Genomic DNA, 25,213 nt, shown 5'->3' with positions numbered 1-25,213 from the left:
AGGACAAGAAGCAGACTTGCTGTGTAATCTGTTTGCTATCGTGGCCCCTAGAGTCCTTTAGCTTGATCGGATTTTCATTCAGATATTTCTTTAAATTGTTAATTTACGGTAAGATAATAATATTAAAAAAAAGTTTGAGAGAGTTTAAAAAAACATACCTGCATTGCCTGGGACACTGAGCAGTGTTCCTATGGAGATGAGAATGGGATATGTCAGCACCACGCCAACATGGACCAGGATATTGAAAACTGCAAAAAATATGAAAGGAGATGTGATGTACAAAATAAAAGCTGATAATAAAGTAATCAATCAATAACTGATTTGATTTGGCAAATCTGATTAAATTTTATTTCAATTTGTTTTTGGTTGTTTGAAATAGTAAGAGAATGAAAACACACAATAGTTCAGCTGAGTTTCATCAGTTTTGATTTTTATTCCTGTGAAAGTTACGTTTTTTGTTGTTTGTTTTTTTTGTTGTTTTTTGGCAGGTTGGATAAAAGCATTTCTTCCAGTACAAAAAGCTCATAATCACACTGAATGTTTGGCTATAGTGGAACTCTACAATGTCATTAAAAGCAATTGCAGCTTTTCATGACAATAATCACATCCATATTCTTTGTGAAATAAAAGTCAATGGTTTCCTTGATGATCAGCAGGGAACAATTACTGTTTGTTTTCTCACCCAGCCACAGTCCTGCCAGTCCACACAGGTATCCCCATGGCAGTGAGGAGAGAGAACCTAGGTGCTCCACCCTAGTGAAGTAGAGGATGAGAGGCACACAGGAGATGAAGATGAGGTTGAAAAAACCCATGGTGGAAAGAAAATGAGCCACTTCTCCAAGGTTGGCGCTGCCGATGAACATCTTGAACAGCACCTAGATGGTTGAAAAATAAGAACTTCCAGTTGACATCAGCAAGTTATCATCTTGAACATGTAAAATACAATGAGTTTGACCTTATAAAGAGCTGAAGTTGAGGCAGATCCCACAGCCAGTGCCACACCCACAAAAGAATCACCATGGAAACCATCAGCATATGCCATCATGACAATGCCAGTGATGGCCATTATGGCAGCAACAATCTACAGACAGAGTTTTGGATGTCAGTGATGTCAGTTGTAAAACTACTAATATCCAAAATATTCTTTGAAACAGACCCGAACACCCATAAACCGGTCTTTGAGGACAATCCATGACAGGAGAAAGACAAAAGCCTTGTGGCAGCAGTAAAGAGCAGACACATCAGTGGCGGTCAGTTTCTTCAAGGCTAGGAGATACAGGTAGCTGGTCAGTGTCCACAGGATAGAAAAAGGGGCTGTCCTCTTTACAAAAACCTTAAGAGTCATTCCGTCTTCCCCAAACAGCCTGCTGCACTCCCTGTTAGACAGAAATATGCCAGTAAAATACAGCTGTGACAGTGTGTCAACATTTTTTACCTTATTTCCAACATGCTGAAAATTCAAAGACCCAACCACAAAAGACTTTTGTTTTCAAGGTTTACCTAAATTTCTGTCTGGGCGTCTGTTTTTCTCCTGTGGTGACTACATGTCCTGAGTAGTAGATGGGGAAAATAAGGATGTTCCAGTTGCTGCTGAACCAGGAGATGAAGAAGGGACAGGAGAATGACTGGAAGGTTAGCTTCACCACCTGAGTGGTACCCACCCAGGAGGAGGAAACACACAGCACCATCAGAAGACCACCCAGCACCTTCAGAGCAGTGTTGGCACATGTTTGGTTGAACCGACTCTCCCCACTGGCCTCACTGCATGGAGTTTCTGTGTGAGACTCTGAACCTTCCTCTCCTGCAGAAGAAAAACAAGCTAATATTAGCAGGGACATGCATAAATGCCTATAACGTTAAAATATCATAATATGAGTAAGTACTCTATGTACATGTCCTTCTTCTATATCAGAACATGGTGTTAAAGTGTGAATTCGGTTGCAACTTTCTAAAGTACTATGCCATAAAATAAGATTTTGTGTGAAACATGCCAGGTCAACATGGCAGCTGATGGTATCATGAACAGCCACAGCATCTCATGATGCAGCAGCTGCTGTACAGCCATTACAGCCAGGTGTGCACAGAAACCCGATGCTCAGAAAGCAAGTGTAAACCTAACCACATGACTTTACAGCAGAAAGTCACATCCACCTTGGTAATCATAGATAGATAGATAGATAGATAGATAGATAGATAGATAGATAGATAGATAGATAGATAGATAGATAGATAGATAGATAGATAGATAGATAGATAGATAGATAGATAGATAGATAGATAGATAGATAGATAGATAGATAGATAGATAGATAGATAGATAGATAGATAGATAGATAGATAGATAGATAGATAGATAGATAGATAGATAGATAGATAGATAGATAGACAGAAGGATGGACAGATCAACAGACAGACAGACGGACAGATACACTGGCAGACAGATAGATTTAAATACTTTTTATATGTTAAGTGCTGTGTGTAATACGTTTGCCATATCCGGCTGGAGAATGGATCTATTCTTTATCCCCTAGCAGTGTGATCAATTTACACCAGGGCAGGAATAAAAGAAAGTCTATGCTGCATGCCTGCTGCCAGTTTGGTCTTTGCAAGCTCAGCTCCTGCAGTTACCATCTCCAATATGGCTGCAGACACTTTAACCCTGCAGATGCCTGATTTCTATTTCCTCTTATTAGCAGCAGGGCATTTCAGGGGTTTTGTAATTGCATTGCAGTCTCTTTTTTGCTTCCAGCAGTTACCAATGAGACAGAGGTAGTATAAGTCATTGGTGTATTAAATCCAAGAGTAAAGTTTTTTTTTTTTCATTGTACTGCATAAAAAAGTGTGTGGAGCTCTAAACCCAACTCAATATAAGTAGAGTACATTATAGTTCATTTTTTTCAAGTTTTAAGTTTGATCAAAACTATTTTACTTACCTCCTTAAAACTTCAGCAGCCCAAATAAACCTATTAGATCATTGCTGGCACAGCAGCACTGATACATCTAAGTGAATAGTTACAGATCTGTGCAGTGATGGATGGAGTGTTCTATGTTATCTTGGGCAGAATTATAATCAATGTAAATATGCCATACTGAAGGTAAAAGTTATGCTTTCAAAGTTCAACTTTTTATTTGTACAGACAAATTTATGTCAAAATATCACTTTGTTGAATTAGTTTCACATCATTAAATTTAATTTCTCTTGTTAGCTTTTTAGAAAGTATTTTTAAAAATATTTTTTGGATCATTTAAGTAAGGGATCTTTCAAGGCAATTGTATGAAGGCATTTAACGCCACATTGGAATCATCCTGATACAGAAATAGATTCTTGTTGTCATCACCAACTGAGCTTTAGGAAAAAACCTGCTGTTTAACAAAGTTATTTCTGTGTTGAATTTTTTTCTTCTTCATATTTTAAAATCATTAACTTCATAAAGAAAATCCTCAGAAATAGTAATGAAAAAGGCGGGGGGAAAAAAGTATTTTTATTGCTTATTTCATTGCTGCAATAGGCTGATGTGGCGTCAAGCTGCAGTTACAATAAGAAATTATCCTTTTGCCTCATAAAAACAGCTCAAACAGAAAAAATGTGTTTGTGCAAAGTTTTCCTTGGTATTCCAGTGAGGAGAGAGGCTTCAATGAGCTGCAAATTCAATCTTCAGATTTGATATTTAAAAAATTTAAACACATATTTGAGAAAACAGAGCATAAAAATTATTTAGAGAATATATGTTCTCAAATATAGAAAAGTCCTTAATAAATTGCAGCATTGCAAATATATTTACAAAAGTTAAAAATGACAGAAAAAGGTGAATTTGGAAGGCTGTTGGACTGGATCATTTATTACTCTTACACTTTTTAGAAAGCTTTTTGATTTAGTGTGGCGCAGTGTGTTGCCAGAACGTCCCGTTTTAATCCCCTCTCTGTTTTATCTCGGACACCAGAATCACTGAAGGATGGATCCCTGCTGAATCCAGTAAGTACGGTGGCCGAGAGGTGCAAGACACGTTTACATTTAAGATACAACCGACAACAAATCCCAGTACACCGTAAGTAAGAGTCTCAAAGAAAGGTCTACAAATTTTCTCCAGCTTTATATCACACTGGACTTTAAAAATCCAAATTAGGCAGACAGACATGATAATACATGGACAAAATACTTGACTTTGCTTCATTGATCTGTGCCCTTTTAAAGAAGATCAAGGTCCAGTGATTCAGCCTTCTGGTCAATGCAAGTAGCTCCAAAAACTGCATGGTACAAATGACTTTTTTTCTTCACAACAGAAATAAATCTGTTTTTTTAAATTTCACATATTGCACAAAATAATGTCCATTAAATTTTTCTGTCTGACATAGATCTTTAGGTTATATATTCCAATAAATTAGTAAACCACAGTGCATGCATATTCATGGTATCTTAGGCCCCACGACTGTCGGTTTACCTTCGGAGTTGGGGCAGGTCAGAACCTGAGTGCTGTATGAGCTGAGAGGAGCCACTCGGGCTGAGTGCTTCTTCATTCTCCACTGGGGGCACAACGCACTCTCCTCCAGTGGAAGATGTGTGTATTTGTGTGTCTAGAAGTGAGGTCAGCCTGCAGCAGCTGCAAGCTCAGCAGCTCATCCTGCTTGTCCTAAGCATCTTCAGGCTCCTCCACTGGTTTGTCACCCTCTTGATTGCCCCCTTTCCAACTGTATATCTCTGTCAACTCTTCCTCCCAGAACTCCGGTCTGGACTTTGCTCCTCTTCAGCCCAACGCTCTCACTGTCATTGATGCTCTCCCTCTGTCTGGATAGTGATACAGCTGAGTGGAAGTGTGGCGATGTGGAGACTCTACTGTTGCACTGTCATGCCTTGATCCAGCATCAACACTGTCTCCAAGGGAGACTGAGCTTTGAGTGTGTGTGTGGCATGGTGCAATCACTTCTCTCATCTCCCTTTATCCTCCCCCTCTTTTCTCTCTTCCTTTCCCCCTCCTCTTCATTTGCTCCACAAATCAGCAGCTTTGTTTGAAGGTAACCAAGCAGCCCTGACTAATTATGCTGCATTAGCTGTGCCCCCTCGTTTTTTCCCTTCCTCCTCCCCGCCCCTTTCTACCTGACCATTGTCCAATCCCTTCTTCTTCTCCCCTCTCATCCTCTGTCTGCCTCTCTTTTCTCAGCACATCTCCCGTTCTTGGCAACTCCTTGAGAATCAGATTATCTGTAGAGCTCCCTCTCCAATGGCCTCCGCCACTGCCTCATTACTCAGTTTAGCTGCAACATGAGAAAGACAGACAGCCCGAAACACATACACAACTTCTCCATTCCAGGGCAGGAGATGAAAGTTCCACAACACAAAGATGTAATTCTAATGCTCAGTGTTTGGAAGAGTCATCACACATTCTGAAAACAGCAAACACTGTTTTACAGCTTTTAAGCTTTGCATTCTGACTGTACAGCATCTTCTACAAAATCAGAGGCATTAAACCTACATTTCCACCCCAAAGTTTCCTTGATATTACTAAATAAAAAAATATCTGCATTCTTTTAGAGTTGTTGTGAACTAACATGGTCATAAAGTTGTCTTAACCCACCATCATAAGAAGCAACAAATTCTAGAGTCTCCTGTCAAAAGCAGCCCTTCTTTTGAATCTTTTGTTAAAATATCTTTTTTTTCTTTGCAGTTTTGTAATCAGAATTTCTCAAAACTGCATTTTTTATTAAAATGGGAAACCCCCCCAATTAGAAACTATAACATAACAAGGAATGCCACTTGAGGGCTTCAGAAAGGTATAGACAAGTTTCCATGTCAGGAAAAGCCCTTTAGCCATTCAGTCTCTATCTGGGGTTTTCTTAGACTTAATTGACTGAAATATTTACTCAGATGTCTGCCTCTATGTCTAAATTACATTTAAGTATTGATTTTTGTTTTCTTCTTTTTTATTAATCACTAAATCTAGTCACAACCTAAGAACAGTGAACATCCATAGGAAAAAAGAATTGCATTGCAGCAAATGTAAACAACTTCTTTATTTTTATTTTCAGAATTCTCCCATCCTAATTATTTTTCTATTTTTCTTTCGACTTTTTGAGACTTTTTTTGTGGACAAAACAGATCATTTTCTATGCTGTGAAAACAACAAATTGTTTGAATGGAATAACTTTGATCAAAAACGCTGTGAAAACATTTATTCCATAAGCTGTGATAGATTTTCTTTTAGAACAATTAGACCATTCTTTTATTCATTTGGTAAGTAAAGTACTAAAGGTTCAAACTTGTAAGAATTTGAAAAGCTGCAATTCTGAATCCACCCCAAGGAGGGTTAAACTTAAAAATAGCTCTGCTGATGTGTGAAGTCAACTACTAGACATGGAGGAGGCAGTGAAATAACCCCGTCAGCAAAGCCTGGGATGCTAATCACTTTGGGATTTAAAGTAAGACACAAGCACCACAGGAGGCCAGGTTTTCATCTTAAATATTACATCAAGGATTGAACCTTTTGGGATTTTCGTCTCCATGTCATTACAACACTACCCTAAAAGGGTACTTGTCAAACTAAGTATGTCTTCTCATCGCACCACAGAGAAGGAGAACACTGAGAGGTCATTTTAATCAGTCTCCTTTTTTTGTCAGTTTTAACCTTTTTATTATTATACCTAACCAAAAAAATACACCAACTTGGCCAAATCCTATTACAAGTTTTTCAGAAATTTGCTAAAATGTAACAAAACACATCTCTACCATTCAGAAATTAAACAAATGAAAACTGCAACAGTCGTGCAACCATTGCAGATCAAAGGATGGTGTGTTACAGCATCCTGGCTCTTTACCTCCATAGCAACAACCCTTCTCCTGTGCACTCTGACGCACTCAACCCTTTCAGGTTCTTTTGTCATTTAGATGAACCAGACGCTCCTCACTTTTTGGTTGCAAGCTCCTTGTTTTTTAAAGCTTCTCTGTTTATCATCACATCACTTATGATGGCCAGAGGCAAAAAAGGAGGAACATGGAATAATTCTTTTAGCTGAAAGAAGTTGAAAAAACTCAAAAATACACTTCTACTGTGGTCATTGATCACTGGAAGATGGAGACATCCAGTGGACAACATTATCAATTACAGAAGACCTGGTATTTTGTCCTCCTGTAAAATATTTAAGCTACAACAAATGCTATGGAAGAGATCATTAGCATTTTTTACTCTCAGAACTCAAATCATACTAACTTAATAGAAACATTTCTGTGATTTATTTTATAAATCATGTATTTAAAAAGAAAATGCAGTTGCAAGGTTAAAATGTTTTCCGATGTGATGGCACACTGGTTTAAGAACACTTCTAAGTGAAGCCAGCTCAGTTCACCAAGTAACTATTTTGGGGCTTGTTACACAATTGCCCCCCATTCTTTAAGTCTCCATTTTCAAATCTGATCTACTGATCATGTTCCAAGAACTGACAGGTTTGATTGTCTCCTCTTTTGTAAATCTATGCAAAAATCATGGCTCAGTGACATCATGGCGTCAACCACAAAGCTGAAAAAATGGCTTTAAAATGAGTCCATTACAAACCAATGGATAAGGTCTTTACACAATTTGTCAATATACTGTCAAGTGCAGCATTTTGATAACTCTTATTTAACCAGCAAGGAATGTTTTGGGACCCAAAACGACAAACATCTCCTAAACAAATTGAAAGATGATGTACAAGAGGCACAAATGTCAAAATAATTATTTTTCAGCTTCCTTTTTCCGATTAAACAATAAACGATTTTGGCTGTTCTCAGAACATTATTAGAGCAGTCATTACTCTCAACAAAAGCAATTAAATGCTTCCTTTAATTGCAGACCAGCTTTTAGCATGTCTCTATTGTTCTTTTTGTCAGTTTGTCTTTAACAATAAGCTCCAACTAGTTAGATAGGTGGTTGTCCTTGTCATCACACTGAGCTTTAGCTCCCTTCACAGTCAAAATTTGGAAGTCAGGACTCTGATTGGATCACTGCAACATATTACTGTTTTTGTCTGGTAACCTTTTGTTTTTCTGCTGTGTTTTGCGTTGTCATGTTGCTAAAATGTTCACTGCTGTGTCTGCAAACTCTCTGGTGTTGTTAAGTATCCTGAGTTTTTTCTTTCTTCAGGATGCTGTTTAACTGTAATTGTGGCCATTGGGGCGGCCGTGTTGCACAGGTAGAGCGGTTGACCTCTGATCTGAAGATTGCAGGTTTCTGTCTTCGTCCTGCTCGCTCATGTGTCGGTGGCCTTAAGCAAGACACTGAACCCCACATTGCTCCTGGTGGTTATGGGGTTGGCACCAGTGTTTGGCAATGTAGCTGCCATCAGAGAATGGATCTGTGTGTGAATGGGACTGTGACTATAAAGCACTTTGAGCCTTCAACAACAAAGGTAGTAAAGCGCTGTAACCCTTGTGCTATCCTAGGCACTTTAACATTGGGAGTTGGGTCATCTAGACCCACTAGACAGTGCGCTGAAGGTTTTTTCTTCAATGATTTGTGATCTTCACTGGTGTCTATGGATTACATGAAATCTTTCCACCTTTATCGTGGTAAAGACTGAAACTCCCACCATGTTTGACAGCAGGGATGATGTTCTACAACATGCTACATAAAGGATACATCATTGTGGCCAGAAAATCCTGTTTTTTTTTATTACAGACAATAAAAGAGAAAACCAGAAGAATCTGGGAATCTGCAAATGGACAGTGGTCTTCTGCAGGCTTTTTTCTGAAGAAGCATCTTCCTTGTCTGCCGTTGTGGAACCCAGCCATGTCTACTGGCCTTCCTGCCTTCACGTGTAGTCAATAGGAAAGCAAATTCACAACAATGGCTTTGGGGGTGATCTTTGAATTTCTTTTTTACCTATGTTATAATCCCCCAGACAGGTGTCACATTGGGCTTCTCACACATTAGTTTCCCAGATAGCTTTCCGCAAACTAACTAAAGAGAGCTGCTGTTTTCTCCTGTTGAGTTGATTACATAGCAAAAAGTAGTCTATTTAAGTGTACAAATAATATACTTAGTCTATACTGAAAATTAGGGCAGAATATGTGAAGTGTACTTTATATGTACCATCTATAGATTGTAAACTTAAAATGTTCCAATTTAGTCTGAAAAAGTATTAAATTGGTATACACTACACAGACATGGTCTGCATTATACTTGCGATACTTACACGCAAATATACTTCATAAAAAGAACTTTAGGAGTACCGGTACTACTTTTTACCACGGGTAAATCACCTGTTCCCAGTGAATCATGGTGATTAGGGTGGTTTAACAGCTTGGATTATTTGGAATGTTAAAGAGCTTTCCATTTTTCATGGACTTCTATGGTTTGCAAAGGGTGTGAATAAGTCTAGACATTAAACATTTGTTGGAATATTTTTTTCCACAATGATGCCTCTTTTAGATAATTTTATCTTTCTGTGTCATGTTTGGTAAAAGGAAATATCTTGCTGGTTAAATAAAAATAACGTAAGATTAAAATTTGCCAGGAGTATATGAGAGATGTTGGGTTTGACTGTAGACAACTATTGGAATCATTATGCAAAGTGAGCAGGGAGAGGAAACACAGATGGAGAATGAACCTTGTCAACAGCAGAAGCGAGAAATCCAAATACACAACAAAACAAAAAACAAGGTCAAGTTGGGAAAAATATGGACAGGGAAGACTAAAAAGCATCTGGTTAGAGTTAAAGCAGCCATTGCGTAGGGTAAATAGCAACCACGATATATAATACGTTTGGAAACCCACATTATAACAAATAAAGATAAAAAAAAATCTTACTTTTTTATTGTTTAATGATCCTTAGTGGTAAAATAATCGCAACTTCTGCAGCACAATAGAACTGTTGAAAGCCTTTTTCAGTGGAGGACAAACTGTTTTAATGCAGCACTTAGTTAAACTGACCACAAGAGGACACTACAGAACTGTGATGTGAAGCCCTGGAACTATAGTGTCTATACAACCCATAGGAACCCACATAACCCTTCCGCTCCCTTAGGTTGGCATGTGCTTTGGGGTCTGCATGACCCCACTCCAAAAAAATATAACTCCCTCCGCTGTGTTACAGGGCATAAGTGACCCCACGATGCATTTCTCGGTGGCCAGCACGAAACCCATTCCCTCCGCTGTTTTAACGGGCATAAGTGACCCCACGAGACAATACTTTATTTTTTTTTCTCTTTCCATCCTCTCCGCTGTGTTACAGGGCATAAGTGACCCCACGATGCATTTCTCGGTGGCCAGCACGAAACCCATTCCCTCCGCTGTTCTACAGGGCATAAGTGACCCCACGAGACAATACTTTATTTTTTTTTTTCTCTTTCCATCCTCTCCGCTGTGTTACAGGGCATAAGTGACCCCACGATGCATTTCTCGGTGGCCAGCACGAAACCCATTCCCTCCGCTGTTCTACAGGGCATAAGTGACCCCACGAGACAATACTTTATTTTTTTTTTCTCTTTCCATCCTCTCCGCTGTGTTACAGGGCATAAGTGACCCCACGATGCATTTCTCGGTGGCCAGCACGAAACCCATTCCCTCCGCTGTTCTACAGGGCATAAGTGACCCCACGAGACAATACTTTATTTTTTTTCTCTCTCCATCCTCTCTTCATTTTCTTTACACCCCAAGACCAGGGGGTGGAGAGGGAGGGAGGAGGGTATCATTTTTTTTAAAATTTATTTTTATACCCCTCGCGCTGTGCTTTGGCGTGCATTCGACCCCGTATTATTAAAAAAAAAAAAGCGTTCACTCCGCTGTTTTACGGAGCTCAAATGACCCCAAGAGACAATACTTTATTTTTTTTTTCTCCAAAAAAAAAAAAGCGTTCACTCCGCTGTTTTACGGATCGTAAACGACCCCACGAGACAATACTTTTTTTTTATCATCCTCTCTTCATTGTCCTTACACCCCACGACCACCAGGGGGTGGAGGGGGGGAGAAGGGGGGCATCAATTTATTTATTTATTTTCATACCTCTCGCGCTGTGCTTTGGCGTGCATTTGACCCCATATTTTTTTCATCTCTTCATTGTCCTTACACCCCACGACCACCAGGGGGTGGAGGGAGAGGAGGGGATGAGGGGGGGGGGCATCAATCTATTTATTTATTTTTATACCCCTCGCGCTGTCTTTTGGTTGCATTTGACCCCATATTTTTTTAAAAAAAAAAAAACATTCACTCCGCTGTTTTACGGAACGTAAAGGACCCCATCCTCTCTTCATTGTACTTACACCCCACGACCACCAGGGGGTGGAGGGGATGAGGGGGGGCATCAATCTATTTATTTATTTTCATACCCCTCGCGCTGTCTTTTGGGTGCATTTGACCCCGTATTTGTTTTCTTCATTGTCCTTACACCCCACGACCACCAGGGGGTGGAGGGGGGGGGGGGGGGGGGAGAATGGGGGCATCAATTTATTTATTTATTTTCATACCTCTCGCGCTGTCTTTTGGGTGCATTTGACCCCGTATTTGTTTTCTTCATTGTCCTTACACCCCACGACCACCAGGGGGTGGAGGGGGGGGGGGGGGGGGAGAAGGGGGGCATCAATTTATTTATTTATTTTCATACCTCTCGCGCTGTCTTTTGGGTGCATTTGACCCCGTATTTGTTTTCTTCATTGTCCTTACACCCCACGACCACCAGGGGGTGGAGGGGATGAGGGGGGGCATCAATCTATTTATTTATTTTCATACCCCTCGCGCTGTCTTTTGGGTGCATTTGACCCCGTATTTGTTTTCTTCATTGTCCTTACACCCCACGACCACCAGGGGGTGGAGGGGGGGGGGGGAGAAGGGGGGCATCAATTTATTTATTTATTTTCATACCTCTCGCGCTGTCTTTTGGGTGCATTTGACCCCGTATTTGTTTTCTTCATTGTCCTTACACCCCACGACCACCAGGGGGTGGAGGGGATGAGGGGGGGCATCAATCTATTTATTTATTTTCATACCCCTCGCGCTGTCTTTTGGGTGCATTTGACCCCGTATTTGTTTTCTTCATTGTCCTTACACCCCACGACCACCAGGGGGTGGAGGGGGGGGGGGGGGGGAGAAGGGGGGCATCAATTTATTTATTTATTTTCATACCTCTCGCGCTGTCTTTTGGGTGCATTTGACCCCGTATTTGTTTTCTTCATTGTCCTTACACCCCACGACCACCAGGGGGTGGAGGGGATGAGGGGGGGCATCAATCTATTTATTTATTTTCATACCCCTCGCGCTGTCTTTTGGGTGCATTTGACCCCGTATTTGTTTTCTTCATTGTCCTTACACCCCACGACCACCAGGGGGTGGAGGGGGGGGGGGGAGAAGGGGGGCATCAATTTATTTATTTATTTTCATACCTCTCGCGCTGTCTTTTGGGTGCATTTGACCCCGTATTTGTTTTCTTCATTGTCCTTACACCCCACGACCACCAGGGGGTGGAGGGGATGAGGGGGGGCATCAATCTATTTATTTATTTTCATACCCCTCGCGCTGTCTTTTGGGTGCATTTGACCCCGTATTTGTTTTCTTCATTGTCCTTACACCCCACGACCACCAGGGGGTGGGGGGGGGGAGAAGGGGGGCATCAATTTATTTATTTATTTTCATACCTCTCGCGCTGTGCTTTGGCGTGCATTCGACCCCGTATTATTAAAAAAAAAAAGCGTTCATTCCGCTGTTTTACGGAGTGCAAATCACCCCAAGAGACAATACTATATTGTTTTTTTTCTCCAAAAACAAAAGCGTTCACTCCGCTGTTTTAGGGAGTGCAAATGACCCCACGAGACTATGCTTTTTTATTTTCCTATCTTCATTTTCCTTACACTGCACAACCACCAGGGGGAAGGGGGGGGGGGATCAATTTTTTTTAAAAAAATTTATTTTCATACCCCTCGCGCTGTGCTTTCGCGTGCATTCGAACCCGTATTATTAAAAAAAAAAAGCGTTCACTCCGCTGTTTTAGGGAGTGCAAATGACCCCACGAGGCTATGCTTTTTTATTTTCCTATCTTCATTTTCCTTACCCCTCCCACTCGCTCAGGTGGGCATGTGCTTTGGGGTCTGCATGATCCCCCAGAGGGTGGAGGGGATTGGGGGGGGCATCAATCTATTTATTTATTTATTTTCATACCCCTCGCGCTGTGGAGTTTGCGACTACTATTCGCAGTCCAGCCTGTTCCTGTGACGCTTTGAGTGTGTGAAATATTGTTGTTTTTGTAAAAAAAAAAAAATGCTTTTGTCTTTTCACGGTTGCTTGTGTTACAGTAAGCTTGCCTGTGAAACTCAATAAAACAATGATGGAGTTGATGTGTTTTTTTTTTCTTGTTGTTTTTTTTTTCTTTCAACCATTTTTCACTCCAGCAAGGCATGAGTCAAGGTAAGTAAACTTTACAGCGACTTTTTCTTTTTAGCTGGGACGTTTGATTATGTTTTATGTCTTTCTTTTTTTTTTAAAAAAAAAAACCTGTTGCAACTGTAAGACTTTAGATTATTATTAAATACCTTTTATTTATTTTTTGGTTTCTTTTTTTTTGTTGTTTGTTTTTGCTTTCAAAAAATAAAAAGTTGTGTCTCAGCTCGCTTTTTGGAAAATCAGTTTTAAGACAGAAGCAGTTGCTGCAATACCTCCACACCAGGTGGTGGCAGTATTGCACCATTCTGTTTTTCCTTGTCAAGCTGCAGGAACGTAAAACAACTTCCTGTTAGCATAGCGACACATATGAAGAATGGCAGAGTGGAAGAATTGCAGTTTCTGTGGTGTTCCAGGCTGTTCGTCTTCCAACCAAAAACAGCCCTACTTTTCATTTCATTATTTTCCTGTGGATCCAAACCTCAAACCCAAATGATATAGGCGATCCGAAGAGAGGAAGGGCATAGTTTAATGTAAACACAGGTGGCACCCTCTGCTCTGCTGCCGGCAATTTCGCTCCGGATTGTGGTGCGGCTGCGTCGTTCGTCGCCCGAAGAGTGGTGTTGTCCCGAGCCTTTTCCCTTGGAAAAACTTTACTGCTCCTTTGAGAATGGAGTCATTATATGACAGAACCTCAAACATCGGGCTATGCAGCTATGCTGTGAAGATAGCAACATGGTGGCTAAGCTAAGGCAGTAAATGGATCAGGACTACGTGACACACCCACCTGCAGGTAAGGTTGTTCATAATGTGTTTGGTTAACGTTAGTCAACTATGTGTACCGTTATTGGATAAATGCATTTCTACCTGAACAAATTAATGTTTATAATCAGTGATGAAAGTCTTCCGGGAATTCCCGGAAATCCGGGTTTTTGAGCAAACCGAACGTACTTTCCGGGAAATAAAGACCTGATCTCTACGGACAAATCGCTTTCCGGATTAGAAAATGGTCTGAAATCAGCTAATTTTAGCTTTATTTTCTATATTTCTCCGCAGATCGCTTCCTCAATGGTCGTGGCCATCTTTCGTCTTCCCGGCCTAATTGACCAATAACGGGACGTTTTAGTTGCTTTCGGATGCGTCGACGGGTCTGATTGGCTCTGTCTGCACCACGTGGTCAGCGTGACTTGCTTTTTTTTTTTCAAACTTTATTGAATGTAAAAAATCAATACAAAATAATGTTGAACATTGAACAACGAAGAAACAAGCCAGGGGGTTTATACATTTTATGCATAAAGATTGAAACTAATACACAGATCTAATGTTTTGATGGCGTTCTTATTATCAGAGTTTCTTATTGTCTTAATGTATTGTTTGAACTCATTAATAAAGACTGAGAAATGAGGGGTATGATTCGTTACTTTTGATTTATGAATGTGCCATTTGCATAAAACAACAAAAGGTTAATGAGGTACAACTGTTCTTTTTTATGAGATGGACAGTGGGTGATGCCAAACATAACATTTTCTAAGTACAGGCGGAAGTCAGGGTCAATGTGGGCAGAAATGAAATGACAAACTTCAGACCAGAGAGTGGTGGAAAAGGGACATGACCAAAATAAATGTACAGTATCTTCAGGCTGTTCTTGGCAAAAAGAGCAAGTAACATCAATATCTTCCTTGAACTTTTGTAGATATAGTTTGGTTGGATAGAATTTATGGATTAGTTTGAATGAGATTTCTTTCACTTTATTGGTTAAAAAGTATTTTGCTGGTAAATTCCAAATCTTTTTCCATTCTAAATGATAAACTAAATTATTCCAAAAAGAAACTACGTAAGGAATGGAGACAACATCCTTCTGGAAGAGTGAGCGTATACGGCGATTTGTGTTACGTGAAGAAGAAAAACAAATTTGGCCTATTTCTATTTTAGTCGGATCAATTGGCAATAAAGTTGGACTTTGTAATGATGAACTTTTGAATAATGTAATAATACATTTAGGAATTGCTTTCAAAACAAAGTTAAATTCGGTTTTTGGTATTTTGATGGAGTATTTGAAGCAGAATTCTTCTACTTTGAGCAATTTTCCAAATTCTTTTTTAGGACCAGCAAGTCCTTAATGGAGAGTCAAACTAGGGGTTTGAATGACAAATCATGATGCTCCAATTAGTCTTAGTTTCTTGATAAAGAAGTGAATAACTAGCTGCCAGAATGCACCAGAATGCATCTAAGACCACGTATTTTTCCAAAATTTCGCTCTGTGCCCGCCATATCGCTCAAAGAAAAGTTCAGGGATTTTTTCCTTGCCTGACTTTCATCACTGATAATAAAAGCTGTTCATGCTCTCACCTATTTTAATTACATGTATTTAATTAATTTAGAGTATTTTGTCATTTTGTATTTTCTTTAACAAAAATAAATGAAACCTTTTTGTAATTAAATACTTAACATACTTTTCAAATCATGATTACTGTGTTGTGGTGAAAGGTAGCAAATGTTTTAATACTGATTTTTAATTTCTTTATCTTCACAGGTGCTCTGGATGAGGCTTTCCATGACTTAGAAGCCAAGTTCCTTTGCTGGAGCCAGGAGTCGATGTCATGGCGGACAAAGAGTTCCTCGTTCAAGACCTCATTACTGACATTGGATCTAAGCTCATCATGCCACCTTTTAAGCGTTCAGCTCCATCAGCAAGGAGGAAACGGAACAAACGCAGTCATGCCCCGCCTCAGAATTATGGTGGAAAGAGTGATCTGTAGGATAAAGTCCTTTCACATCAGGGACTCTCTCGTGCCGCTCACACTGATGGGCAGTGTGAATCAGATCTGGCTTAACTGCCGTGTTTTGGCAAATTGTCAAGGACTTTTTTGTTTTGAAGAGTGAATTAATGTTTGGTATGTAAATAATGTATAATGTGCAAATAGTATGGAAAAATTTAGTGTTCCCACATATTCTTAAAATCTAATTAAATATAATTGTTATATTCTTAATATTTTTCTGTTGAAATGTGACTTTGACTTCACACAAAAATTAGATGAACAAATAAAACAATTTTGGTCAAAATTGTGCCTCATTTACTTTTTTGGTATGCGTAACAACTGATTAATCACAACACAAATAACATCAAACATTTACAATAAAAAACAACATTACAGATCAACAGTAAGACAGAAGGCTGCACTAATTGTTAAAGACAAGATAAGTGTAATTTCAGGTAGCTGGGACGTTTGATTATGTTTTATGTCTTTCTTTTTTTTTTTTAAAAAAAAAACCTGTTGCAACTGTAAGACTTTAGATTATTATTAAATACCTTTTATTTATTTTTTGGTTTCTTTTTTTGTTGTTTGTTTTTGCTTTAAAAAAAAAATAAAAAGTTGTGTCTCAGCTCGCTTTTTGGAAAATCAGTTTTAAGACAGAAGCAGTTACCTCCACACCAGGTGGTGGCAGTATTGCACCATTCTGTTTTTCTTGTCAAGCTGCAGGAACCGGAAATCAGAAGCTATGCGGTCTACAACGCACGCATTTAATTGCTTTTAAAAACTATAAACACTAAATTGTGCAGCACTGTATGCCGTTATAGTTATCAATTAGGGAGGGAATTCGGACACAGCTTTTCAGGACTTTTGGAACCTTGAGATTTAATGTTTACAAGCTTCACGTGTTTACATGGCTTTGTTACAAAACGGTGAGTTTTCCCGGTCATATGTGGGCTTACCAGATATATCAAAAATAGAGATTAAAACATTTCTTAAAATGTAAAGACAACTCAAAGATGATGATATAATATTTTTCTACATTTTCTCATGTGATGCACACGTGTCGAACTACGTTGGTTACATATATTGATTACAATTAATGATTGCTATTACTTTTATAAAGAGCTTATATGTGGCTTGAAAAGTAACGAAAATAACATGTCATTCTGGGGGGGAGGTCCGGTCCACATCAGCGCAATCTTCCTTCATGTCATCGTCGTCCTCATCAGAAGAACTGCCTATATAAATGACTCCAACATGACTGTAAGGTATCGCATGTTCCCCATAGATTTCCATCTGTAAAAGATATAAAGACGTTAGGGAAATTTCATGTGTAATTGCATTAATTATTCATTAAAGAATAATGAATCAAAATTGCTTGAAAAGTAAAAAAAAACAAAACAATACATTACCTGGTTGGGTTGCATGTTATGGTTTATTGAAAGTGGTCTCTGGTTTTTTGTCTTCAAAGTGAATTTTTCATCACTGTCTGTCTGCACGGCTTTGTCAATCTTCGCAGGTTTGTCTGCTGTTGGAGTGCCTTCAGTTGAAGATGTGACATCTTCTATCATCTTTTCATCTTGGAAACTGGTTAGGTTTCTATTGATGCCTTCACAGCACAGGTATTGTCCTCCACAGAGGCAAAAACACCTCTTCCCTGAGCCAGGTTCAGGTGAACCAAAACCTTGGAGGTCCTTAAGATCTGCAGAAAAAAATGAAGGGGTAAAAGTTGTCCCGTCTAAATTTCTTTCGTGAATAATGCTAAGATCTTCCATCTTGTGCTCCAATCTGTTGTCCTGGGGAAAGCCTGAAGTAGAATGGGGAGGCCTTTATTTAAATCCTCTGTCTGGAGTCTGACTTCCTAATAAGGTTGAGGAGCAAGGTCGTAAATCAAAAGTTCCGAAGTTTATGGTTGCTCCTTTACCATAAACACATACATTTTAACTCAAGGATCAGAATTAGCTATTCTATCATTGTGCCATGTCATGTCAGACACCTCAGAACCCACACAGATTTAAATCTATGGAGGTTTTTAATACTATACTAATCTTTTAATATATATATATTTTTTGCTGTTGAACATTCCAAGTATGCTTTAGATTTCTTGTTTTTATTAACCCAGAATAAGATTTTCAGTTTCGAACAATTTCAGATACCTTGGCATTAACATAACAAAAGATATATCTGGACTTTTTAAACAAAATTTTCTGAATCTTTACCAACAAACAATTTAAGCGTCTAGGTAATGTACCCATCTCATTAGCTGGTCGTGTAAATATAGTTAGAATGAACGTATTGCCAAAATATTTATTCCTTTTCCAATGCATCCCTATTATAATTCATTAAAAGTTTTTAAAAAAAAAATCGATTCTCTTGTCTCATCATTTATTTGGAATAAAAAAACACCCAGAATTAAAAAAGTTTTTTTGCAAAGACCAAAATTCCTGGGAGGATTAGGACTGCCTAGGTTTAGTCTGTAGTTGAGCTTAAATGTAAGTGCGGACGAGCCAATTTATTCGCCCAAAACAGAAAAGAAATACAACCTTTTTGGTAAAGTTACATTTGTGATTAAGACGAAAGAAAACCGATAATTCAAATAATTCAATCTCTTCAGTGGCTATAAGTGATTGTGTAAAAAACAGCCCTGCAGCTTTTGCACATTTCATCCACAAGGTGACAGCATTCTCCACAACAAAATCCACTGCCAACCTATTTTGAATCCCTGTAAAAGCAGCAACTTAATAGCAAATCAAATGACAATAAAACAATCCAACATAAAGAACACAACAGCTCAATGAGGGTGAGTTTGGAAAGTCATAGTCTTTATCGGTCTGAAAAGGACCTCTTTGCACCAAATCCATTCTTACTGGATCAGAGAGTGTGGTTGGTCATTCAGCTGGATCAACTGGATTTAAGTTTGGGCGAATTTTGGATCCAGCCTGCTTCTCTTCCATACACGCCTCTCTTGGAGCCTCTGGAACATAAGATACAGAGCTACAATAAAAGCAAACAGTTAAAAGAAAAACAGTCAAATGTTTCCCTTTCAACAGTAGATGTGGTGACAGGAGTTTCTTCTGCAGATAAAAAACAAGAATTATTATTATAGAATAATCACTGATAAAGCCAATAAAATATCTATAGCAGAATAATAATATATTGGCTCGTTTAAAATCTGTGTGCAGGTTTTTCACAATTTCATGATCTTTTTATATATTTATGAGAGATTTATTGTTTGATTGTATATTTGCATAAGGTCATATTTCATTATGCAGACACTGTTTTTTTTTTTATTACTCCAATACTTTTTAATACTTTTTGAGAGCAGAAGAAACTGTCGGCTGAGATGGAACTGTGCAAAACATCATCATTATGTAAACTAAAACTGCAAAATATAAATGAGAAATAAATGTACCTATTTATAAATAATAAAATGTGAACACTAATTTGAGAATAAGTGGAAATATAAGCCTTTAATACACTTCTTTTTGTATTATTTTGTATGTTCATAATTTTAAAATTAGTACATTTATTTTGTTTGTCATTTATAGATGAGAACCTTTATTTCCTGACACACTCGTTGTAAAACTCAGACTACCTCACTGTCTATAACAGATAAACAGCAGTTTTTATGCTGTAATAAACCGAAAAATGCAGAACGCACTAAATATGTGTTACCAAAACAATGAAACAAAACGATAACGTGAGTTAATTGCGCAGCTGCACAGAACTGCTGGATAATGTAAAAATAAAGCCCCAACATCCTCCAAACTTACCTGGTGACTGATGTTGAAGTTTTTTTTTTAATCCCTTTTAGCTCCTGGTGGATAAAGTCTCTGAAAAATTAAGTTTTCTTGTTCTCCAGTTGATCAATGACAAAATGTGATGGTTCGTTGATTTGTTGTTAGCTACCCACCTTGAAACGGAATGCATCCACCTAAGGGCTGTGTAAACATTACCTGGTGACTGATGTTGAAGTTTTTTTTTTTTATCCCTTTTAGCTCCTGGTAGATAAAGTCTCTGACAATTAAGTTTTCTTGTTGAGTTGATCAGTGACAAAATGTGATGGTTCGTTGATTTGTTGTTAGGAACCCACCTTGGAACCGGAAGGCATCCACCTAAGGGCTGTGTAAACATTAAGGTTAACGTTTTTTTAGGTTTCATGCTTTTCTATTCCCGTTTTTGCTTGTTCCTTTAGCATAAATCCTTTTAAATTTGATTCTGTCAGGTTAGGTTATGTGGACAGTGTTTAAGTCCAAAATACATTTAAAAAATAAATAAAAATACAGATCGGGAGAGGTGCAGGAGGGATAGACCAGCATTTTATGTATGTATGTATGTATGTATGAATGTATGTGTGTGTGTTGAAGGCCGATAATCATTTTATTACCATTTAGCTTATAATTTTGTTTGTGTTTACGCTGAACACTTTTATTGAAACTGCTGAAACTTTTATATAACTTTTGCATTATCTTAAAGTAGATGTGGATTTTACTTAAATGTGTTTGCTAGATCTGTTTTTTTTTTTAAGGAGGGGCGTGATGGTGACCTCAGGCCTTGTCTACAGAATCAATGTATTTTCTCTTTATTTTATCGCAAAGCCCTTTTCGCACCTTCAAGGAGTTGTAAAGTGCTATATGTATGAACAAAGTGTCATTCGTTCAGGTTCCCTTAAATGAAATAATTGTTTCTGACAGAGGCAAAACGACGGGGGAAAATAGTGTATGAGGATTCATACCTGCAGATCGTTCCCGACATTCCACAAAGCGTTCGTATCGCCAGAAGAGCGTTCAACTCCGTGTGCGCGCACCTCATCCAGAGGAATATACGCTTCCAGATGGCTTATCCAGCAACACTGTCCTTCACAATCAACGGACCTGAAAAGACTTTCAGAGACTCGAAAGAGGCTGAACTATTTCTAAAAATTGCCCACAAATGAGGTACTGTACTTCTATTCCAACCTCAATAATAATCTGGTGAGTAAACGTCGCAGTAATGAATGACTAATGTTTGTTAAGGGTATTGAATGAATTGCACTCCTCGGGAGAGAGAAATTTGACTTGAGTTTACTTTAATGACTATGGTAATCTTTATGTTTCTTAAATTTTTACTTATTTTTTGTTTACTATGTTTTTGTTTGTTGCGGGAATTTGGGAAAGTGTCTTCACAGAGTCTTCTACTTGCAATCTGGACATTTTTCTGACTCAATATTTCTACAACTAAAACATAATAATGCAAAAAGTATTGTTATTGGAGTAATATATCACCCACCAGACTCTGATTATGACATATTTAGAGACAAACTTGAAAACATTCTTCTCCACATAAACCTAACGAACATAAATTGTCTTATTATGGGTGATTTAAATATAGATATATCCAAGGACAATAAAACCAACAATGACTTTATTAATACTCTTTTCTCCTCATCCTTTTTCCCAAAAATCAATAAGTACACCAGAGTTGCGGAAAAAAAAAAATCAGGGGTTGTATACTCAGACATTACAGACCATTATCCTATTGCATGCTATATGAAACTAAATAAAAAACCGTCAATCCCACGTACAAGGAGAAAAGTGAAAGTTGTAAACACCCAAACTTTAGCAAACCTAATCAGTCACCTTCAGACCAAAAGGTGGGACGCAGTATTCAACACCACAGATCCCGAATCTGCATATAATTCATTAATTGAAGAATTAACTGACTCAATTAGCATAACAATCCCAGAAAAAAAAAAAAAATTAGACAAAAAGACATTTAAAGTAAAACCTTGGATAACCAAGGGAATACTAAATTCAATCAAACAAAAGAATAAATTGTACAAAAAGTATATAAAAAAACAAATTATTTAACTTACATAAAATATAAAAACAATCTAACAAAACTATTACAAATAAGCAAACAAAATCATTTTACTACACAACTGAAGGTTGCATCTGGAGATCGAAAAAAAAAAAAAAGTCTTGGAGGGTGTTAAATGACATTCTCAGCCGCAGAACAAAAACTACAGTCATCCCTGATGCCTTAGAGCAGTGGTTCCCAAACTTTTTCTGCAGGGCCCCCCTTTCTAAAGATTAGAATATTTTCGAGCCCCCCCACACTGACACAAACATACAAATCCTTTGTTTCTAAACTCCACTGCGCCTTATAACATGTGGTTAATGAGAAATCTCTCTCTGAACGGTAGAATTCTGTTATCTGAAGCTGAAGGAATCTCTAGATCTGTCTATGTGTCTCTGTCTTTAGAAATGCCAAAACACATCTGTAACCTATTAAACAAAACATTATTTGATTTTGGAGGAAAAATGTCATTACTTAAGGAAAAATATTTGTGTAACACAGTGCTTCTCAAATAGTGGGGCGCGCCCCCAGGGGGGGGGGCACGAAGCGATGCGAGGGGGGGCGCGCGGTGGTGGCGGTTTTAGGCACAGGTTTGTCCGGTGCGCAAATTTAACGTGGGGGCAGCGGTGACAGCGGCTCAGTGCTTGGAAAATAATCTGGTCCACTATTCGGTTCCTATTGTCTGTTCTGTCTGTCCGCGGCTGCGCGAGTGAGAACGAAAGGGGAGGGGTGGTGTGGGCCCTGTCTGCCAGGGGAATCGGGGCACGCGGACCACTGCTACCGCTGCCTGTTGCCCAAGATCACCGCTGCCCTTAGATTCCTAAGCTCATGCTAACAATGTCATTCTTTATGAACTATTGTAGACATTTTGATGACGTGTCTTTATTTTCCATCCATGTTTTCTTTGTCTGCCTGCGGTTTAGTTGGTTTCAGACAGACAGAAAGACAGCAGGTAATGTAGGAAAACAGCTGCACTTTTATGAGATCAGAAATAAACAATCCGTCATTTAGAAAAAAAAAATCAGCACGTTTTTACCTATTTCTTCAGACTAAAAACGTTAAATATATTGGTGCTGCTGTGTTAATGTTTCAGATCAATTTAGATTTAATATTATTTATTGATTGAATTATTTTTTTCAGCATCAAATGGTTCAGTTGGTCAAAATGTTTCTAGTTTAAATAAGGAATGACAGATTTTTTTTTTTATTTCAGGTACTTTCAGCTTCTTTTCTGTTTTAGACTAGAACAGGGTTTCTGTGGCTAAATAAAGTTAATATTTGTTGAAAGTGGATTTATTTTGCTTTTTTCTTTTGTTAGTGTTAAAAGATACAATTTTAGGTATACAAATTTTATAGATACTGACCTGATGTATTGTCACCGCGCGAGTGTGTCTGTGTGTGTGTGTGTGTGTGTGTGGGGGGGGGTCAGGGGGGGCGCGAAACATTTTCTTTTCCTAGGGGGGGCCTGGCAAAAAATAATTGAGAAGCACTGCCTTAATGTCAAAGTAGACAAAGATTGTATCTTCATTACACAATTGTTTTTATTATTGGCAAAATTCCATATCCATAAAGCCAAACGGTCAAACTCCAAACCTAAATTCCAGCAGTTTCTGAGTGAAATCAATCAGTACTGTACCATTATCAAACATCTGCAAAACCAAAAAGCAATCCAACTAATTTAATTTTTGAAAGATTTAAAATTTATTAAACCCCAAAGATTTTTGAAGGAATGATTCTTTTTTCTCTTATCTTGTATATGTATATGTATATAGTTTTTGTTTTATTTCCTATATTTTTCTGCAATATGTACACATTTCAATTCCCCCTGAGACATTCACATTGTTATTGTATTATTATGTAGAGTATTTTGACACCACTAAAGTATTGCGCATCAAAACAGTAAAACCGCGCATCAAAACCCCAAATCTGTGAATCAAAATGCATAAATTGAGAACCAAAACCCACAATTTGCAACCAAAGGCCTTTCCCCAAAGCACAATCCTATTTCTCAGCTGCCGATTTGTTTTCTCGCCATTCTGAAATCCTGTTTTTGAGTTGCAGTTTTATTTTGAAACTGTCTTTTTGAGTTGCGCTTTTATTTTTTGAGTTGCGCTTTTATTTTTTGCGGTTTTGATTCTAAAACCTGTCGACACGTAAAAACAGCGACATGTCAGTCAAGGGGAGGGGAGGCGGGACATCCCTGATATCCAGAAGCTCATTGGCTACCGAATAAGACCGAGTCTTACGTCAACAGACCAGTTTAGAATGTGCCGGTAAGTTTCTCATGTTTTTCATATCTTTTACTATATTAAAAGATCAAAATTGTACTTTATTTAACCAGAGGACGCCAGCGCATTCAGATGAGGAGCTCCACCAGTAGCTGCTAGTGAAAAAAGATGTTAGAAAGTTAGATGTTGCATGAAAAACTACCACCATTGTTCTCCTGTGTTAGCATGCTAGCTAGCTCAATGCTAGCGGGGTATCCAGCTCTTATGACTTTTGTGGATTAAACAAAGTACATTTTTTACCACAGTGTCAGGATCGGTCATGTAAACCTGGGAATAATTGCCCGTGGATTGTCACTAGGGTTAATCAAATAGTTTTTTAAGAAGTACATTCATGTATATATAAGGTTTTTCAATATTTCCTTAGGGATTACACAGATGGATTGAACAACAAAGCAACATATTGCTGCAAGAAAGTGTTACTTTCCTAGTTTGGGATCAAGTTAATCCCTATTTAAAATAAATAAATAAAAGAAACACAATTTTTATTTGAAGTACCAGAGCAAATTTCCCACAGGTGGGATCAATAAAGTTTTTCTGATTCTGAACTGTATTCCAAAATAATTTTCTCAACCTTAAAGATTGCAGGTTAACACAGGAAGTTACCTTTCACAATATGCAGCTACTGAGTAGCAATTAAGGTGTGTGTATGTGTGTGTATATATATATATAAATATATACACACACACACTCATTTTAACTGTCTTAAATACATTTTTCTTTGTGTGCAGGATGCTGTGGACATTGGACGACAGACTAACTTAAACCAGGCAGAGCAGGAAACTGTTGGAGTTGTTGTTCCCTCTGTGGCTTGTCCTCTCTCCTCTCAGACCTGTTCAACCCTTGTGGGACATCAGAAAACCATGGCCAAGACATTAACATTTATGTACTGATCTATGCATGTCATCACAGCAGGATGTAACAAAAACTAACAATGTGAACAGATCTCATCTGCCTTACAAAATACTGCCCCCCTTAAGAAAATAAATGGCTAATAATCACCA

General features: G+C 38.3%; 1 protein-coding gene and 4 long non-coding RNA genes across 7 annotated transcripts in view; 3 read left to right on the top strand and 2 right to left on the bottom strand.

Annotated features, from left to right (window-relative positions):
- slc35f4 (solute carrier family 35 member F4) overlaps nucleotides 1–25,213 on the bottom strand; it is a 196,731-nt gene that overhangs the window by 1,039 nt on the left and 170,479 nt on the right. Inside the window, exons 1-6 of one of the 2 annotated variants that reach the window (XM_078941008.1) lie at nucleotides 4,440–4,926; nucleotides 1,501–1,801; nucleotides 1,157–1,376; nucleotides 956–1,081; nucleotides 683–875; nucleotides 159–248 (exon numbers count right to left, since the gene is read on the bottom strand). In XM_078941008.1, coding sequence (XP_078797134.1) covers nucleotides 159–248; nucleotides 683–875; nucleotides 956–1,081; nucleotides 1,157–1,376; nucleotides 1,501–1,801; nucleotides 4,440–4,515 — 1,006 coding nt within the window. In that variant the 5' untranslated portion in view covers nucleotides 4,516–4,926. Of the gene's footprint in view, nucleotides 1–158; nucleotides 249–682; nucleotides 876–955; nucleotides 1,082–1,156; nucleotides 1,377–1,500; nucleotides 1,802–4,439; nucleotides 4,927–25,213 lie in introns of those variants that run through there. The other variant, XM_078941007.1, reaches the window with a different exon arrangement.
- LOC144989082 (uncharacterized) lies at nucleotides 13,663–16,394 on the top strand. Its single transcript, XR_013653227.1, has 2 exons — nucleotides 13,663–14,124; nucleotides 15,865–16,394. It is a non-coding gene; the product is annotated as an uncharacterized LOC144989082 (long non-coding RNA).
- Nucleotides 16,878–17,819, top strand: LOC144989081 (uncharacterized). The gene is made up of 3 exons (XR_013653226.1): nucleotides 16,878–17,016; nucleotides 17,265–17,355; nucleotides 17,607–17,819. It is a non-coding gene; the product is annotated as an uncharacterized LOC144989081 (long non-coding RNA).
- Nucleotides 16,943–20,113, bottom strand: LOC144989084 (uncharacterized). 2 transcript variants are annotated; one of them, XR_013653230.1, is made up of 5 exons: nucleotides 20,001–20,113; nucleotides 19,861–19,920; nucleotides 18,955–19,061; nucleotides 17,500–17,789; nucleotides 16,943–17,383 (listed from the first exon to the last, which is right to left on the bottom strand). It is a non-coding gene; the product is annotated as an uncharacterized LOC144989084 (long non-coding RNA). The 2 variants fall into 2 exon arrangements; XR_013653229.1 differs by lacking the exon at nucleotides 20,001–20,113 and having other exon boundaries at nucleotides 19,861–19,980.
- On the top strand, nucleotides 24,061–25,213 carry LOC111947683 (uncharacterized). Its single transcript, XR_002873558.2, has 2 exons — nucleotides 24,061–24,197; nucleotides 24,941–25,213. It is a non-coding gene; the product is annotated as an uncharacterized LOC111947683 (long non-coding RNA).

Source organism: Oryzias latipes, chromosome 22 (genome assembly GCF_053564925.1).
Source record: "Oryzias latipes strain Hd-rR chromosome 22, Olatipes_Hd-rR_3.1".
Classification (NCBI taxonomy): Eukaryota; Metazoa; Chordata; class Actinopteri; order Beloniformes; family Adrianichthyidae; genus Oryzias; species Oryzias latipes.
This window is presented reverse-complemented; position numbering and strand designations above follow the sequence as displayed.